The sequence below is a fragment of the Sarcophilus harrisii genome, chromosome 1 (genome assembly GCF_902635505.1).
Source record: "Sarcophilus harrisii chromosome 1, mSarHar1.11, whole genome shotgun sequence".
Taxonomy (NCBI): Eukaryota; Metazoa; Chordata; class Mammalia; order Dasyuromorphia; family Dasyuridae; genus Sarcophilus; species Sarcophilus harrisii.
In genome coordinates this window covers 337,038,965-337,058,872 of record NC_045426.1, presented here as the reverse complement: position 1 = coordinate 337,058,872, position 19,908 = coordinate 337,038,965, and the positions used below count along the sequence as shown (strand labels likewise).

The window sequence follows — 19,908 nt, the reverse complement described above, 5'->3', positions numbered from 1 at the left end:
CTTTGTTTTATTATTTCTTGGTCACATATAATTTTACTGAGTTCCTCTTGCCCAGTTCTAATTTTCAAAAGGTCATTTTCTTCTTTAAGATGCTGGATCTTCTTTTCTAGTTGGCTGAATTTCTTTTCATAATCTTGTTTTTCTTGGCTTGTTCTTGTTTTCTTCAATTTTTCCCCTCTATCATTTGATTTTTCAAGTCTTTTTTGAATTCTTTTTGGGGAGGTAACAATTTAACATTATTCTTTGGAGTAGAAGAAGCTTTTTTTTTCCCCTCAGTAGCCTCCTCTGAAGATTAACCCTGATCTTCCCTACTCCCATAGTAACTTTCTATAGTTGGGTTCTTTCTCTTTTGCTTGATTTTTTTTTCTTTTAAATAAGGGCTTGTTAGTATAATCAACTTTAGTCCTGGGAGGGAGAGAGCATGGTGCCTCTGGCTTCATTTCAGTTCTCTCCTCTGACTTGAAATCTAAAACCAAGAACTCCACCCTCCTGTAAATGCACAGCAACTTCTCTGCCCTCCTGCTTCAGCATTTATCAAAGTATGCTGATTTCTTCTCTCCCAGGGCCATAACACAGCTAGATCTAGCATTCCTTATCAAAATAGATTCACTCAATCTTCCCAGACTTAGACACCAAATTCCTCACTCTGTTTAGGAGATGAAAGTTCCTATGTTTGGTTCTGAGGCTACCTCTGAACTCAGCTAGCTCCAGAGCTCCCCACTTGCTATTTCATGGGAGCTAGCCTGGAGATGTTTACACTTCACAGAGGTCAAACCTCCATCCTGGGAGCTTTGTTTGCATCTTTTCTGGTTATCCCAGGAGGACCATTGTTCTGCCTCAACTTGTCTTTGTTTATCATTGGTCTACACGTAGCTCTGAGGCACAATTTTATTTTGTTTGTGGAGAAAATTTGAAGAGCTTGAAATTTTTTGACATACTTCCACATCTTCCCAGAATCCTCCCATTTGACACAGCTCTATATATTTAAGAAATGAGACCTTTATCAGAGAAACTTGCTATAATTTTTTTCACAGTTATTATTACTGTGTATTTCTCTTCAGCCTGTTTTCCCTTGTTTCTCCTCCTCCTCCTCCTCTTCCTCCTTCTCTCTCTCTCTCTCTCTCAATCTCTCTCTCTCTCTCATTCTCTCTCTCTCTTCTCCTCTCCTCTCTCTCTCTCTCTCTCTCTCTCTCTCTCTCTCTCTCTCTTTTCCTCTCCTCTCTCCTCTTCTCTCCTCTCTCTTCTCCTTTCTCTCTCTCTCTCCTCTCCTTTCTCTCTCTCTCTCTCCTCTCTTCTCTCGTTCTCACTCTCCCCTTCTCTTTCTTCTTTTCTCTTCTCTCTCTCTCTCACACTCTCTCTCCTCTCCTTCCTCTCCTCTCCTCTCCGTTCTTCTCCTCTCCTCTCCTCTCCTCTCCTCTCCTCTCCTCTCCGTTCTTCTCCTCTCTCTCTCTCTCTCTCTTTCTCTTGCTCTCTCTCTCCTTTTACACTGTCCATTCACAAAAGTGGTTTGCTTTTGACTACTGCCTTTCTTTGTCTGCCTTCCCTTCTATTATTCCCTTTCTCTCATACTTTCCTGTATGGTAACTTAGATTTCTATACTCCATGGAGTATGTATGTTATTCCCTCTTTGAGCCAATTCCAATAAGAGCAAGGTTTATACACTCCATTCCTGCAATTCCTCCATCTTCCTCTCCACTGTAAAACCTCCTTCATGTGAGATAATTTACCAGTCTACCTCTCCCTTCCTTGTTCTCCCAATGCATTCCTCTTTCTCATCCCCTTTAAAAAAAAAAAAAAAGATAATTTTTTCAATTCACTCACACTCATATTCAACTCAAACCCATACCCTCTCTCAATGTTTACTCCTTCTAACTATCCTAAAAATGAGAAAGTTCTTAGGAATTAGAAATATTATCTTCCAATGTAGGGATGTAAACAGAAATATAGGAATGTAAATCTTATTGAATCCAATATGATTTCTTTTTTCTGTTTACCTTTTTGTGCTTTTCTTGACTCTTTCTTATATTTGAAAAATCATATTTTTTTAATTCAATTCTGGTCTTTTCATTACTAATTTTGGAAAGTCCTTTATTCTGTTGAATATCTATTTTTCCCCTGAAGAATTATACCATTTGGTTAAGAAGATAATTTTTATTTGTAATCTAGTTCCTTTGCCCTCTGAAATATCATATACCAAGCCAAACTGCTAAATTTTGTTTTATCCTTACTTGGCTCAACAATATTTGAATTCTTTCTAGCTGTTTGAAATATTTTTTTCTTTGAGGACAGTATTCCTATCAGATTTTTGCAGAAGAGAGGAATGTATGACCAAAGAAGAGCTAGAGAACATTATGAAATGCAAAATAGACAACTTTGATTGCATTAAAGGAAGCAGTTTTTGCAGAAACCAAACCAATATTAACAAGATTAAAAGGGAAGCATGAAGCTGGAAAACATTTTTCACAGCCAGTATTTCTGATAAAGGCCTCATTTCTAAAATATCTAAAGAACTGTTTCAAATTTATAAGAATACAAGTCATTCTCCAACTGAAAAATGGTTAAAGGCTATGAACAATTTTCAGATGAAGAAATAAAATGTATGTATAGTCATATAAAAAAATACTTTAAATCACTATTGATTAGAGAAATGCAAAGAAAAAACAACTCTGAGGTACCACTTCACATCTCTCAGATTGACTAAGATGACAGGAAAAGATAATGGCAAACATTAGAAGATGAGGGAAAACTAGGACACCAATGCGTTTTTGGTAGAATTGTGAAATGATCTAACCATTCTGGAAAGCATTTTGGAACTATGCCTAAAGGGATATAAAACTGTATATACCCTTTTATCCAGCAGTGCCACTATTGAATTCATATCCCAAGGAAAACATAAAGAAGGGAAAAGGACTCACATTTGCAAAAATGTTTGCAGCAGCTCTTTTTGTGGTAGCAAAAAATTGAGAAATAAGTCATTTATCCATCAATTGGGGAATGGCTGAATAAGTTATGGTATATAAAATAATGGAATGTACTATGAAAAATGATGGAGGAGCTGATTTTGGAAGAGCCTGGAAAGATTTACACAAAACTGATGCTGAGTGAAACAAGCAGAACCAGGAATACATTGTACACAGTAATAGCAAAATTGTGTAGTTCAGTGATCCAATCACTGAATCCCAATAAACTTTGGATGGAAAACATTTAACTGCATTCAGAAAAAAAAAATATGAAGACTGAATGTAAATCAACAAATGCTATATTCAATTTTTTTTCTTTTCCTTCTGTTTTTTTTTCCTCTCATGGTTTTTCCCTTTTGTTTTGATTTTTCTCACCCAACATGCTTCATGAGGAAATGTGTTTTTTTGTTTTGTTTTGTTTTTAATGAGTATACATATATAACCAGAAAAAAACTTATTTTTTTTTCCTTGACCTAGGAGTTCAGGAATTTGGCTGTAATATTTCTGGCCATTTTCACTTTGGAACTCTGTCAAGAGATGATCAGTGGATTCTTTCTTTTTTTAATTAAAGCTTTTTATTTTCAAAACATATACGTATATAATTTTCAACATTCACCCTTGCAAAACCTTGTATTACAAAATTTTTCCCCTCCCTTCCCTCCACCCATGTCCCCTCCAATATATGTTAAACATATTCAAATTTTTCTATATATATTACCACAATTAGCATGCTGCACAAGAAAAATCAGATCAAAAAAGAAAAAACTGAGAAAGAAAACAAAATGCAAGCAAACAATAACAAAAAGAGTGAAAATGCTATGTTGTGATCCTCAATGGATTCTTTCAATGTATATTTTACTGTCTGATTTTATCAAGATAGTTGATGTCTTAAAAGATGATGTCTAGGCTTATTTCCCCCATCATTTCTTTCAGGTAATCCAATAATTCTTAAATTATCTCTCCTGTATCTGTTTTCCAGGTCAGTTATTTTTCTAATATGATCCTTCACATTTTCTTCTGTTTTCATTCTTTTGATTTTGTTATATTGTTTCTTGATGAATCATGGAGTCATTAGCTCCCACTTGACCACTTCTAATTTATAAAGAATGATTTTCTTCAATGAGTTTTTATAGTACCTTTCCCAGTTGACCAATTCTGCTTTTTAAGGAGTTCCTCTCTTCAGTGAATTTTAAATGATTTTGTAGGATTCTCTATGTCACCTGATCTACAAGTGATAGTTTTGTTTCCTCACTGACTATTCCAATTTCTTCAACTTCTTTTTCTTGTTTTTGTTTTGTTTTGTTTTGTTTTTTGCTATAGTTGACATTTTTAGTACAATATTGCATAATGATAATGATATATTAGGTATCCTTGCTTGACCCCTGATCTTAATGGAAAGATGGCTAGCTTATCCCCATTACACATGTTTTCATAGTTTTAAATAGATATTATGTATCATTTTAAGGAAAGCTCTATTTATTCCTATGCTTTATAGTGGCTTTTAATAGGAATTATTATTATATTTTATCCAAATTGTTGTTATATTTTATCCAAAGATTTTTCTGCATCTATTAAGAAAATACTATGATTTTTGATGTTTTTGTTATAGATATGGTCAATTACGCAGATAACTTTCCTAATATTACACCAGCCCTGCATTCCTGGTATGTACCTTACCTGATAATAATATATGATCTTTGTGACATACTGATATAATCTCCTTGTTGGTGGCTTATTTAACATTTTTGCATAAATATTCATTAGGGAAATTGGCCTAAAGTTTTCTTTCTCTGTTTTAACTCTTACTGATTTAGCTATCAGCACCATAATTGTGTCATAAAAGGAAAACTGATAGGACTCCTTCTTTGCCTACTTTCCCAAATAGTTCATATAGTATTGGAATTAATTTTTCTCTAAATATTTTGTAAAATTCACTTGATGAATCCAACTGGTCTTGAGGATTTATTAAGAATCTCATTTATGGTTTGTTCATTTTCTATTTCCAAGATAGGATTATTTAAGCATTCTATTTTCTCTTCTGTTAATCTGAGCAATTTATATTTTTGTAAACATTCATCCATTTCACTTAGATTGTCAGATGTGTTGATATATAATTGAGCAAAATAACTTTCTACTAATTACTCTAATTTTTTCCTCATTGGTGGTGAATGCACCCTTTTCATTTTTAAGCTGGTCCTTTGGTTTTCTTCTTTCTCTTAAATCAAATCAATGAATGGTTTATCTATTTAATTGGGTTTTTTTTCCCTTCTCAAAAAACATCTCCTAGTTTTATTTATTATTAGTTCAATATCTTTCCTACTTTCAATTTTATTAGTTTTTCCTTTGATTTTCACTTAGTGTTCAATTGGGAAGTTTTAATTTGTTCTTTTTCTAATTTTTTTAGATTGCATCTGCAATTCATTGAGAAATTCATTCTCTAAGGACTCTGGGTGATGACTAAAAACCATTACATTGAACTCCCAATCCCTATATTTATGCCCACCTGCATTTTTGATTTCCTTCACAACTAATTGTACAATATTTCATAGTCTGATTCTTTTTGTACAGCAAAATAACGGTTTGGTCATGTATACTTATTGTGTATCTAATTTATATTTTAATATATTTAACATCTACTGGTCATCCTGCCATCTGGGGGAGGGGGTGGGGGGGTAAGAGGTGAAAAATTGGAACAAGAGGTTTGGCAATTGTTAATGCTGTAAAGTTACCCATGCATATAACCTGTAAATAAAAGGCTATTAAATTAAAGAAAGAGAGAGAGAGAGAGAAATTCATTCTCTATCTTAGCAATGCAAGCTTTTGGAGATATAAAAATTTCCCCTAAATACTATTTTACCTGTATCTCATAAATTTTTGAGGTTTTATTGTTATCATAGTCTTGAATAAAATTATTGTTTGTATGATTTGTTCTTTAACCCACTCAGTCGTTAGAATTAAATTATTTAGTTTCCAATTAATTCTTAATCTGTGTCATGGGCCCTTGTATAAATATAATTATAAAAATAAAGCAAATTATTGCATTATAGTCTGAAAGCGATGCATTTAATATTTCTGCTTTCCTGCATTTGGTTGTATAGTTTTTATGCCCTGATGCATGGTCAGTTTTTGTGAAGACGTCATGTATAGTTGAGGAAAATATATATTCTTTTCTACTTCCATTCAATTTTCTTCTATAAGTCTATCTTATCTAACTTTTCCAAAATTCTACTTATCTCCTTAACTTCTTTCTTGTTATTTCAGGTTTTGATTTATCTAGTTATGAAAGGGGAAAGTTGAGATCCCCCACGAGTATAGCTTTATTTTTTCCATATGTAGTATGTAAGGTGTTCAGGGAGGACCAGCACCTCTGATGCAAGGGCTTGCCAAGATTTTTTCAGGGCTGCTCATCCACCTTTGGTGTCCCCCAACTCTTTCCTGTGACTCCAAAAATCTAGTTTTATGGTAGCCAGATTCTGGTAAACTATTCTGGAAGATAGGTTAAGTCAAGTTGAGAGTAAACTACTGGATGAAAAACCTACTGGAGTTAAGGGAATGTCTACCACAAACAAGCATGTAATGACTTCTCCTAACAGAATGAGTAGAATTTGTTCCAGGGCCAAGAAGGCAGCTGAGATGCTTGCACTGTGGAGCTCTTCTAGTTTGGTCAGACAATGAAGATGTCAAGGTCATTCATTACTGCATCCTGAGCCACTGCTAGTCATCTTGTCATTTGTCTGGACACTAAACTTTGGTGACTCTTAGAAAAAAAAAAAAGAGCAACTTTGCACAACTCTGTCTCACTTAAATTCAATTCATATGCAAGTCATCACCCTATGATCTCATTGATCCTCTTTGAAAAAGATAGACAAACAACATATCCACCAGCAACTTAATTTCTTTACAAATTTGGATGCTATGACATTTGGCATATGTATGTATAGTATTGACATTACTTGTCTATTGTACCTTTTAGCAAAATGTAGCTTTCTTGATAATCTTGAATTAGATCTATTTTTGTTTTTACTTTGTCTGAGATCTTGTCACCTCTGCTTTTTTTTCTCAGTTAAAGCATATTAGATTCTGCTCTAGCCCCTTACTTTTACTCTGTGTGTGTCTCTCTGTTTCAAGTACATTTCTTGTAAATAAGATATTGTTAGATTCTGATTTTTAATCCATTCTGCTATGCATTTGTTTTATGAGTTCATCCCATTTACATCCACAGTTATGATTACTGTGTATTTCTTTCCATCCTATTTTTGACTATTTCTTCTTTTTTTATCCTATCCCTCCTCAAAATTCTGTTTTGTTTTCTCATGACTGCTTCCTTTAATCTACTCTCCCTTCTATTAGTCTCCTTTACCTTTGCAATATCTATTTAAAATACTCCCTTCTCTCCTCTGATGTATAGGATATATCTCCATTTCCATTAGCCTGAATTATTCCAATAGCCTGATTATTGGTCTGCTTTTTACAAGTCTCTCCCCATTCCAGTCTATTCACTATGCAGTGACCTTCCTTAAGGTACAACTTCTACTATATCACACTCCCTTTCCATATCAGATAAACTCCAGTGACTTGCTACCATCTCTAAGATTAAAAATAAAATCCTATTTGGTATTCAAAGCCCTTCATAACCTAGCCCCTCCTGCTTTTCCATTCTTCTTGCTTTTCACTGTGCCATAATACTGCTGGCCTCTTTGCTGTTGCTCAAACAAGACACTTCATCTTCCAGCTCCAGTCATTTTCACTGGCTGTTCCTCATTTCTGAAATGTTCTTTTTCCTCATTTCTGGCCTACTGCTGACTTCCTTGGCTTCCATCAAGCTTTTTTCAAACCCTCTCAATTCTAATGCCTTCCCTCTGTTTATTATTTTCCATTTATCCTTCACATAGCTTATTTGTATATGGATTTTATATGCTATTTCCCCCATTAGACTGTGAGGTCCCTGAGGGCAAGGTGTATCTTATTCCTTTTTCTGTGTCATAAATCTGCATGAAGCACTCATGAATATCAGGTTACTAAACTTGTATTTTATCTGAATTTAGATTTAGAAGCTATATTACATATATGGAAAAAGGAAACCAGTCCACCGTCACGGAATTTCTTCTCCTGGGACTTTCTAGTCAGCCAGAGCATCAACAACTCCTCTTTGTATTATTTCTATACATGTATTTGATCACAGTTCTAGGGAACCTTCTCATCATCCTGGCCATTTTTACAGACTCTCATCTCCATGTGCCCATGTATTTTTTCCTTAGCAACTTGTCCTTTGTGGATATTTGTTTCACCTCAACCACAGTTCCCAAGATGTTGGTGAATCATGCCATTGGAAGTAAGACTATACCTTTTGGAGGGTGTCTGACACAAATGTACTTTTTATTTGTATTTGCAGACATGGACAATTTTCTTCTGGCTGTGATGGCCTATGACCGATTTGTGGCTATATGTCATCCCTTACACTATGCTACAAAAATGACCCATCATCTCTGTGCACTTCTCTCTGTTGGATCCTGGATTGTTGCTAATCTGAATGCATTATTGCATACTCTCTTAATGGCTCATCTCACCTTCTGTGATAATAATGTCATCCCACACTTTTTCTGTGATGTGTCTCCTCTCATGAAGCTTTCCTGTTCTGATCCCTCACTCAACGAAATGGTAATTTTTACAGAAGGAGGTCTAATAATGATCACCCCATTCATCTGTATCTTGGCTTCTTATATCCGTATTGCTTCTGCTGTCCTGAGAATTCCATCTACAAAGGGAAAATGGAAAGCCTTTTCCACCTGTGGGTCCCACCTGGCTGTGGTCTCCCTCTTCTATGGCACCATAATTGCTGTGTATTTTAGTCCCTCTTCCACTCATTCAATAAAAAAAGATACAGCAGCAACTGTGATGTACACAGTGGTGACCCCCATGTTGAACCCTTTTATCTATAGCTTGAGGAATCAAGATATGAAAAGGGCTCTGACAAAAATGGTTGGTAGAAAAATCCCTACTTGATGCTTTCAAAAGACATTCCATGGACCATGACTTAGATTGGGACTGAACTGTGTTTTCATTGATATGGGGAACTTCCAAATGAATAAACTCCCTCTACCAATATAGATTGGAATCTTCTCTGCAATTTAATCTTGGAATGTTACCTAGGGCATCAAAAAGTTAAATGACTTGGACAGGTCATACAGCTAGCATGTGTTAAGTGGAAGAACTTGAATGATTTAAATCCATATCTTCCTAATGCTCAGGCCAGCTCTCTATTCACTATGTTGTCAGTTCCAGAGTCTAGAGGGAAATAACAACTCACATTTATGTCATATGTTAAAATTTCAAAGCTATTTCCTCAAAACATCTTTCTTGTAGATGGGTTATTTTAAAATTGATGGGTTATTGTTGTTCTGGGGTTTGGGGTTTTTTTTGTTTGTTTGTTTTGTTTTTGTTTTGTTTTTAGTCTGTGATTTCAGAAGTGTGGAACTGACTAGGGTAGAAATCCCTACAGTTATCTAGATTCTGAAACATCTATGATTTATAGTCTTAAGAGAGTAGAGTTGTCTAGAGCTATAAGAAATTAAATGAATTTCCCAGAGCTATGCTGCTACTGTGTTTCAGATGAAGAACTTGAACACTGGTCTTATTCTCAAACTTGCATTCTCAATATCTTTATACTACTAAAAAGTATTGAGGGTCTGTCCAAAGAGTTTTTGTTTATGAGGGGTTATGCTTATAGGTATTTGTCATATTAGAAATAAAAACTAATTTTCAATTTGTAGACCATCTGAAAAGGTTTAAAAGATTTCAAAGATTTTCCAAGATTCTCTGCATCATACCTCAAAAATACTCTATTCTAGGCTTAAGAATACCTCTTGAATGACTATTCCATGCTGCTAGTTTGAGCATTATCTATTATTACTGCTTCACAGATGATGAAACTGAGATTCTACAAAGTTTGCTAACTTATGCATGAGTATATAACTCTTAATTACCTAATGTGAGATTTAAACTTAATTCTTCTGAATCCACATCCAGGACTTTACCTACTATTGCATGATGCTAGAAAAGCTAATTGTGACAATGAAAGCAATTATTTTGTGAGACAATACCCTCTCTACATTATTTCCAATCTAAATGGAAGGAACTCTTGTTGTCTATGCAAGTATATAGGCTATATGTGCATTGTTGTGGCAAGGGATACTAATCACACACTAGTAGCAATTTGAATTTATAAAGGGATGTTTCTATGAAAAGGTACAGGAGGCTAGGTGGGATCTGATATATAAAGAGGTATTGGGATTATATGATGATTAGTTCTGATGGATGTGACTCTTTCCAACAATGAGATGATTGATGCTAGTTCCAATGATCTTGTGATGAAGAGAGCCATTTATACCCAGAGAGACTGTGGAAACTGAGTATGGATCACAACATAACATTCTCACTCTTTTTGATGTTGTTTGCTTACATTTTGTTTTCTTACTCATTTTCTTTCCTTTTTGATCTGATTTTTCTTACACAACAAGAGAATTGTATAAATACATTTACGCATATTGGATTTAACATATATTTTAACATGTATAACATATATTGGATTGCTTGCCATCGAAGGGAGGAAGTAGTATCTAAGGGAAGAAGGGAAAAATCTGAAACACAAGGATCAGTGTTGAAAAAGTATCCATGCATATGCTTTGAAAATAAAAAGATTTAAAACAAACAAACAAACAAATTTCAACTAAAGTTCCACTTTCTGAAAAAAAAAAAAAAAGAGGTATTGGAGGCAGACTAATGGCACAATGAATAGAGCACCAATTCTGGAGTCAGGAGTTGCTGAGGTCACATCTGGCAGACACATAAGTCATTTCATTTTAACTCCAATTCCCTCAATAAAAAGAGAGAGAAATAAGATGGTGAAAGATGACAAGAAATTGATTGAGGAGGTATTCCTCTGGGAAGAAGAGCTCATATGTTAACATTCAGTTCTTAATTTTGGAAACTTCCATCAAGAATTTTGGAGTAAAGAGGGAAGTGATTTTGAAATTCATTCACAAGCTTCAAGGAAGGGAAGAGCAATGTCTTGCAACTCGGTATGTCCCCATTACACAACACAATGGTTAACATGTAATAGATGCTCAATGCATATTTGCTGTTGTTGCTGATAATGATGATGAAGGTGGTGATGGAATTATTGTACTATTTGTCTATTCTTTCTTTAAATTATCAGGATTGCTTTTTCCCAACACATCAATGAATTGTCAAAAATAAAAAAACAAAAAACAAACAGCAATAATAACAAAAATGTCCAAGCACTTCTCAAAGGAAGTAATCAAAGCTAACAATAACCATATTCTTAAACAAAGAAAAATTATAATTGTGGGAAGAAATACTGGAGAGAAGGCCAAATGGTGCATTGTTGGTAGAGCTGTTAATTGCTACAACCTTTCTAGAAAGAAATTTGGAATTCTACCCAAAAGTTATAACCACACATATCTTTTGACCTAGCAATACCACTACCATACTTATACCCCACAAAGAGTTCAAAGAAAAAGACTCACATGTACAAAAAAATGTTTATAGTAACTCTGATTATTTTAAATACATATTGTATATATAACCTGTTTATACAGGGAGATGTGTGCATATATATGTACATATATATGGATATATGTATGCATGTGTTGTCTCCTGTGTTAAATTGTGACCTCTTAAGAGCAGGTAATGTCTTTTTCCTTCCTTTGTATCCTCAATGATTAACAAGGTGCCTGCAACATAGTAAGTGCTTAATAAATATTTATTGACTAACTGACATAGAGATGGAGACGTAAGGGGGTGCCCATCAATTGAGGGATGCCGAACGAAAGATGGGAATATGAATAAATTGAGAGAAACCTAGGAAAATTTGTGTGAAGTGATGCAGAGGGAAGTCAGCCGAATCAAGAGAACAATTTGTATAATAGCAATATTATAAAGAAAAACAATGTATTGTTGAGAAGAGCTAAATCTATTATAGTTTATTTAATTAGCTCTTCTCAGCAATACAGTGATTTGAGAAAATTACAAAAGACTTGGGATAGAAAGTGCCATCTGTATCCAGAGAACTATGGAGAATGAAAGCAGATCAAAGCATACTGTTTTCACCTATTTTTGGTGTTTGCTTTTTCTTTCTTGTGGGTTTTCCCATTTGTTCTGATTTTTCTTTCACAACATGAATAACACAGAATTTTGTTTAAAATGATTGTGCATATATAACCTACATCAGATGGCTTGCTGTCTTGGGGAGAGGGGAAGATAAAGGAGGGAAAGAGAAAAAATTTGGAACTCGAAATCTTTACAAAAATAAATGTTGAAAACTATCTTTACATGTATTTGGAAAATAAAATACTATTTAATAAAAAAGACAAAGAAAAAAATAAAGAAAAACAATTTTGAAAGACAAAATTTTGATAGCTACAATCACCAATGGCATTTCCAGAAGGCTGAGGGATGAATCATGTTTTCATATCTTGACAGAGGAGTAACATAATTAAAATAGAGAATAAAAAAAGTTATGCCACATACATTGATTTGTTTTGCTTCATTGTATTTATTTGCTGCAAGATTTTTTTTTTCTTTCTTTAGATACAAGTCTATTTGAAGGGGGGGAGGGGAGAACTAGAGATAATGTTACCACACAAGAGAAGAAAAGAAAGAAGAAAGGGTTGCTTTGAAGCAGAAGATAAGAAGTTCAAAAGGAAATACAGACAAGCAGGACAGCTTTGAAAGTAACATGTTGAATTTATTACATACTTACTTTTAGTTTTCTATTTAACTTTTTTTACCCTAAATTAAAGAAATAAAACAAGTATTTCCATAATAAAGTAGAATTTAAAAAAAGGCTCACATATGAAACTGCAAATCTATTATGTACAATTTGCTTTTTCTTTTAAATATATAATAAAGTTATCATGTAACATTTCCTTCCCACCCATCCTAAAGATAGCTACCATTAGACACAAATATGTGTTTGTGAAGACACACAAACATATACGCACACGTACACACAAATGTGTGCATATATACTTCTGTTTATCTGTTCTTTCTGTTCATACAGATAGCATCTTCTTTCATATGCCCTTTGTAGTTAATTTAAGTATTTATAATAGTCCAAATGACTTTGTGGCTCAAAACTGTTCTTAAAGCAATATTGTTCTTACTGTATATAATGTTTTCTTGGTTCTGCTCATTTCTCTAATTAACTGTATAATAATAAGAAAATTTCATGTAAGTCTTCCCATACTTTTCTAAAATCATTGAGCCCATCATTTCTTAGAGGAGAGTAATATTCTATCATGGACATATGCTACCACAACTGGGCATCTCCTCAATTTCCAATTCTTTGCCACCACAATGAAAGCTGCTAAAAATATTTTAGAACATATAGGTTCTTTTCCTTTTTTCTTAATTATCTTGGGAAATATATCTAATAGTGATATTATAAATAGTATATAGCAGTTTAATAACTCTTTAGGCATAATTCCAAATTTCTTTCCAAAATCAACAGTGAATTAATGCCCCAATTTTTCTATGTCCCCTCTAACATTTGTCACTTTCCCTTTCTATCATATTAGCCAATCTGATAGGTATAAAATATCTCAAAGTTGTTTTAATTCACATTTCTTTATATGACTACAAGTTGTTTTGATTTCTTCATCAGAAAACTGCCTGTTCATATCCTTTGACCACTTATTAATTAAGAAATGACTTGTTTTCTTGTAAATTTGACAAAATTCTTCATATATTTGACATATGAGACCTTTGGGCAACTGCTTATAAAATTTCTCCTATTTTCTGCTTTCCTTCTGATGGATACATTGGTTTTATTAGTACAAAACCTCTTTAATGTAATCAAAATTATTCATCTTATACTTTACAATGCTCTCTATCTCTTGTTTTTTCATAAATTGTTTGTCTATCCATAAGTCTGATGAGTAATATGTTTGTAATATCTCCCTTTATGAATTGATCATGTATCCAATTTTGACCTTATCTTAGCAAATGGTGTAGGATACTGGTCTATGTCCAAATTCTACCAGACTACTTTCCAGCTGTCCCAGCAATTTTTATCAAATGATGAATTCTTATTTCAAAAACTTAAATCTTTACATTTGTCAAATACAAGGTTACTTTAGTCATTTGCTGCTACAAAATGTGTCTCTTTTGTACCTTTTTTTTTTTAATAAGGAAGTTTTATGTGATACAGAGTCATATTTTCACATATTAACTTTTCTGTTCCATTTATATATAGGAAATGTTCTTTTGGGTTTAATTATGAATTTAAAAATATAATTTAATTTTAAAAATGCTGCCTCTGTTTCATAGATGAGGGAGGTTAAGTATATTGCTCAAGGTCACACAGCAGCTAGTATCTGACAGAAGATTCAAACTCAAGTCACTCTAAGTCCTGCACTACGTCCACTAAGCCTACTAAAAACCTCAACAGAAAGAGTTAGGAGAGATGATTTTTAGTACCAGATCTGCCACAAGGGTGTGCATGGCCTTAAACAAATCAGTTTTCCTTGTCTATCTTACTTGCATCATCTGTAAAAAGATGATCACTAAGATTCCTTCTAGGTTCAATAATCTGTTTTCAGAGTTCCAAGGCCTCTTTCAGTTCTGACATTCTTTAATTCTGCTTTATACTTTGATTTGAGTTTTATTATGAAAGAGAAACCCTAGGAATAAAAAAAAAAACATTTTTTTTAATAAAAAAAGAAATAGGACAACTCCCTTGGGTTTAAAAAAGAAAGTGTTGATCTTAGATGAATTGGCTTCTCTCTTTTTAAAAATAATTTACTTATTTTATTCTGAACTTAAAAAATAAAATCATTTCTATAATATAGTAGAATGGGGGGGGAGGGGAGGAGAGAGACAATTCCACAAGAAACCACAAACCAGTCATGTAAAACTTGCTGTTTCTTTTAAATATGTAAGATACAGTCCATCCTCATTTAAATCCACGACTTGAATTTCATTGCATCATCTCCCTTTTTGAGATGTCAAAGGCCTCTTTGAGAACAAAAGACAAAAAACCACAACATAATAAAGTTTTCATGTAGCTTTCTTTTTTCCCTCCTTAAGTAGGGTATAGTTCACACAGGGTGCAGTGGAAAGATTGTTGGCTTTGGACTCAAAGGACCAGAGTTTGAGTTTCAGTCATGACTTTAGGCAAGTCACAGTTTTTAAGGCTTCAGTTTCTTACTCTCAGAAATGAAGGGGTTAAAATAGATGACCTCTAAGTCCTTTGTCCCTCTAACTCTAAGAATCTGTGATGCAGCTTGTGCCATGAGATTAAGGAAAGTGAGCACAGTAAGATATCAAATTGCTCATCAGCTCCATCTTAACATGATTCATAAACAAACAAAAGATATTGTTGTGAGATGTAAAATGAAGAATTTTGATTACATTAAATTAAAAAGTTTCTGTACAAATAAAACCAATGTAGCCCAGATCATCAGAAAAGCAGAAAACTGGAAGATTTTTATAGTTACTCGGATAAAGGTCTCATATCAAATATACAAAGAACTTTGTTGAATTTATAAGATATAAGTCATTCCAGGCAGATAGGTGGCACAATGGATAGAGCACCAGCCCTGAAGTCAGGAGGATCTGAATTCAAATCTAATCTCAAACACTTAACACTTCCTAACTGTGTGACTCTGGGCAAGTCACTTAACCCTAAATGCCTCAGCAAAAAAAAGAAGAAGAAGACGAAGAAAGGAAAAAAGAATATGTTATTCCCCAATTGATAAATGGTAAGAGGACATAAACAGGCAGTTTATGGAAGGAATCATAGTCATATAAAAAATTTTCTAAATCATTATTCATTGGAGAAAATTTTATACTTATCAGATTAGCTAAAATGATAGAAGAGGACATATATTAAAGGGAATATGGAAAAATTGAGACCTAGATTGTTTCTTGGGGGATCAGTAAGCTAATCCAACCATTTTGGGGAGATTTGGAATTATGCCCAATGATTTATTAAACTGATATATCCTTTGATCCTGTACTACCACTATTGAGTCTGTTTCCCAAGATGATTGGGGGAAAATGGAAATGAACCAACATGCTTTAAAATATTTATAGCAGCTCTCTTTGTGGTGAAAAAGACTGGAAATTTCAGAGATGTCTATCAATTAGGGAATAGCTAAACAAATTGTGGTATATGCTCATCATGCAATATTCCTTTATTGTAAGAAATGATGAGCTCCTTTTTTGTGATGACGAGGAATTGGAAATTAAGTGGGTGCCCATCAATTAGGGAATGGATAGATACATTATGGTATATTATTAATGGAATATTATTATTCTATAAGAAATGATGAACAGGCTGATTTCAGAAAAGGCTGGAAAAACTTACATGAACTATTGCCAAGTGAAGGGAGCAGAACCAACACTGTACACAATAAAAAGATCATGTGATGATTAACTGTGATAAATATAGCTTTTCTCAGCAATATATTGATTCAAGACAATTCTAATAGACTTGGGATAGAAAATACCATCCCCAACCCGAGAGAGAACTACAGAACTATTCTATCTTGGGGAGGGACGAGATGAGAGAGGGGAAAAGAATCTAAATCTTTCCTTGTTTTTCTTTTTTCTCAATAGTATTTTATTTTTCCAATTACACATTTGTACAACTTCTACTTTTATGATATTGAAGGAAGTATAGGATTATGGACCTATCTTCTCTATAATTTTTATGTCCTAAGAAGAATACACAAAATTTTAATATATAAAATAATTATTTCTCTGTCATCCTGACATAATTTTGCCTAAAGAAGTCCTTTCAAAATCATCATGAGGGTTCAGATTTTCTCTGAGGCCTATATCTATACTTGAGAATAATAATAAAATTTAGGTTTTTGTCTCCATGATTTCTGTGCTATGGCAAGTATATATTTGAAAGCAATTACCTACCACATGAATTGAGAACAGAGATATTTCTTCCATAACATAAGGGATCTCAGTGGTTCTAGATCAGCCCACAAATGAAAATTATTCCATAAGTTTTAGCCAACCTTTACTGATAGACTCCTAAGAAGGGGAAACTACTAGTTTTGAAGGCAATCCATTTTAACTTTTGGAAAATCTGATTAAAAAGTTTGTTTTTTTTTTTTCCCTGATTACAAGCCCAAATTGTCTGTTATTTCAGTGTCTTTCCTGGTTTCAATACTTTTTTTCCTCCTATAATTCCAAATCCAAAAAAGATTGAATTAAATAGAGATGAAACAAAATTAAAATTTATACAGCACACTGACTTTATGTACATAAATTTGGGTTCCCCAAGTAGATTTTAAACTCCTTACAGGCAGAGACAGCAAATTAGAAATTTTTTTTTTGATCTTTCCCTTCCTTGAAGACATAGATTCATTTTTTTTTTTTGTATCTTCCCTCCCTTCCCCCACCTTCTGCCTAAGTCTCTGGCCTCTGGACAAACATCATGCAAATCAATGACTTCTTTCACTTAGACTCTCCTTAACTGTAAGCAATTTTAGTAAACTAGAAAAATTCTAAAAATGAATAAGTAAAAAAAGATAAAAAATAAAATAAAAACTGAGTAAATGCACATGATTTTTTTGCATGGCAGGGAGGAAAATACAGATACCTTACTCTGGGAGGGTCAAGTAAAATAACAACCACAAAGGAAAACCATGAATATTAATGTCTCATCTCCATCCACATTAGCCTTCCACTTCTCACCCATCCAGCTCCAGGAAAGAAAATTGTTGATTCAGTCCCATCAGATTGTGACTGGTAAGGCTCCAGGCAAAAGTGTCTCACACCTCACTATCCCATACATTTCTATCACTAGGGGCTCTGAACCTGTGCAACACAAAACAGTCCTTTTCACAAAATAAAACTGAGAGGATTATGGAATCAGTCAGTAAACCGTTTTGTTAAAGTACTTAGTATTTTACCAGCATAGAATTATGTGCAGTGTAAATAACTAAAGAAAAAACATTCCCAGCCTTCAAAGATTCATATTTTAATTTGGGAGACTACATGAACTTATCTAGATACTTAAGAAGAAATATTCAGCATTGATTTAAGGTAATCTTCCTTAGGGCAACTAGGAGAGAATGCTAGATCTACAGGCAAATAAACCTCAATTCAGAACCAACTTAGATACTTAGCTGTGATCCCTCAATTTCCTCACCTGTAAAATGCGAGCAAAAATAGGACCTATATTTCTACCTCATGGTGGAATAAAAGAAGATACCATTGGGAAAGCATTTTGAAAAACTTAAAAATTATGTAAATTCTACTTCTTCATGTTATCCAAAAAATCAAACTAGAAGATGGAGGACAGGACCAGGAAAGGGCTCCTCTAAAAAGCAGTACTTAAACTTAAGTCTCCAAAGACAAGAAAACTAAGAGAAGACAATGTATTCCGGGAAAAGCAGTGACAAGAGATGGAATTGGAGAAATGGAAAGTAGGGAAGTATAGATGAATCATAAAATTCTGAGGAACGTAAAGTATAAGAAGACTGGAAAGCAAGAGGACGGTGAATAGCTTTAAAAACCAAATGGAGGGATTTACATTTGATGCTGATAGTAATAGGGAGCTATTGGAGTTCAGTAAAGGGGGAAGGGAGGGAACAAGTCAAACATACACTTGAGAAAAATTACTTTGATATTTGAGCAGAGATAAAGCAGAGCAACCAATTAGAAAGCTATTAAAATATATGAAGAGATAATATCTTTAAAAATAAAATTAAGGGATGAGAGGAATATACTGAGCAAAGGGAAAGCGAAGAGGTACAATAGGGTACATTATCTGCATAAAAGAGGTAAGTAAAAGCTTTTACAAGGGGAAAGGGGGAGGGGAAGGGAAGTGAGTGAAATTTACTTGCTCTCTTAGAATTGGCTCAAAAAGGAAATAACATATACACTCAATATGGGTATACCCTACAGGATATTCCCCTAAAGGAGGAAAAGGGGACCCGGGAAAGAGAAAGGATAATTGCAGGGAAGGCATCTTGGGGGAAGGGTTGGTCAGAAGTAAAACAGTTTTGAGGAGGGAGTAGGTGAAAGGACAGAGAGAGAATATTCTATTTCTTCATGTTATCTGAAAAAGAAAAGTACTAGAAGATGGTAGGACAAGGAAAGGGCTCCCCTAAAAAATAGGACTTGAACCAAGTCTCCAAAGAAAACAAGAAAACTAAGAGAAGACAATGTATTCCAAAGCAGTGACTGGAAATGGGGGAGTGACACAAGGAAATACAGTTAGCAATAGTGAAAAGAATTTTGAAGCAAGTGCCTCTGATGGAGGCCTCATTTCCCAGACATATAAGGAACGGAGACAAATTTATTTAAAAAAAAAAAAAAAAAAGATCCATTCCCCAATTGAAAAATGATCAAAAGATATGAGTTTTCAGATGAACAAATCAAGTTAATGATGGCCATAATTAAAAAAAAAATTATTCTAACTTACTACTGATTGGAGAAATGCAAATGAAAACAATTTTGAGGTATTTACCTATTAGATTGGCTTATAAGCCAGAAAAAGGAAAAAAAGGAAAATGACAAGTATTGAAGGAAAGGTAGGGAAAATGAAACATTAACATATTATTGATGGAATTATGACCTGATTCAACTACTATGTAGAGTAACTGGAAACTGTGCCCAAAAGGCTAAAAAATTATGCATACCCTTTGATCTAACAATACCACTACTGACATATATTCCAAAAGAGATTTCTTTTTTTTATATTGAAATACGTGTTAGATCCAATATATGTATACATGGATAGAGTACTGGCCCTAGAGTCAAGAGAACCTAAATTCAGATCCAGCCTCAGACACTTAACATTAACTATCTGTGTGACCCTGGGATAAGTGGAGGTTCTTGGCGATGTGAGTAGAGAGAAGTGGAATTATATGAAGGATGTTATATAGGTAGAAAAGCTAAG

At 33.8% G+C, this 19,908-nt stretch overlaps 1 protein-coding gene across 1 annotated transcript; it reads left to right on the top strand.

The window, feature by feature from the left end:
• Nucleotides 1-5,019: 5,019 nt before the first annotated feature.
• Nucleotides 5,020-8,963, top strand: LOC100934244 (olfactory receptor 1361). Its single transcript, XM_012543127.1, has 2 exons — nt 5,020-5,039; nt 8,027-8,963. The coding sequence occupies exon 2, from the start codon at nt 8,028-8,030 to the stop codon at nt 8,961-8,963; it is 936 nt and encodes a 311-aa protein (XP_012398581.1). The 5' UTR covers nt 5,020-5,039; nt 8,027.
• Nucleotides 8,964-19,908: the final 10,945 nt, after the last annotated feature.

What these genes read in the sequence shown, in the direction of transcription:
- LOC100934244 (XM_012543127.1), top strand. Translation starts at nt 8,028, where the DNA reads ATGGAAAAAGGAAACCAGTCCACCGTCACGGAATTTCTTCTCCTGGGA.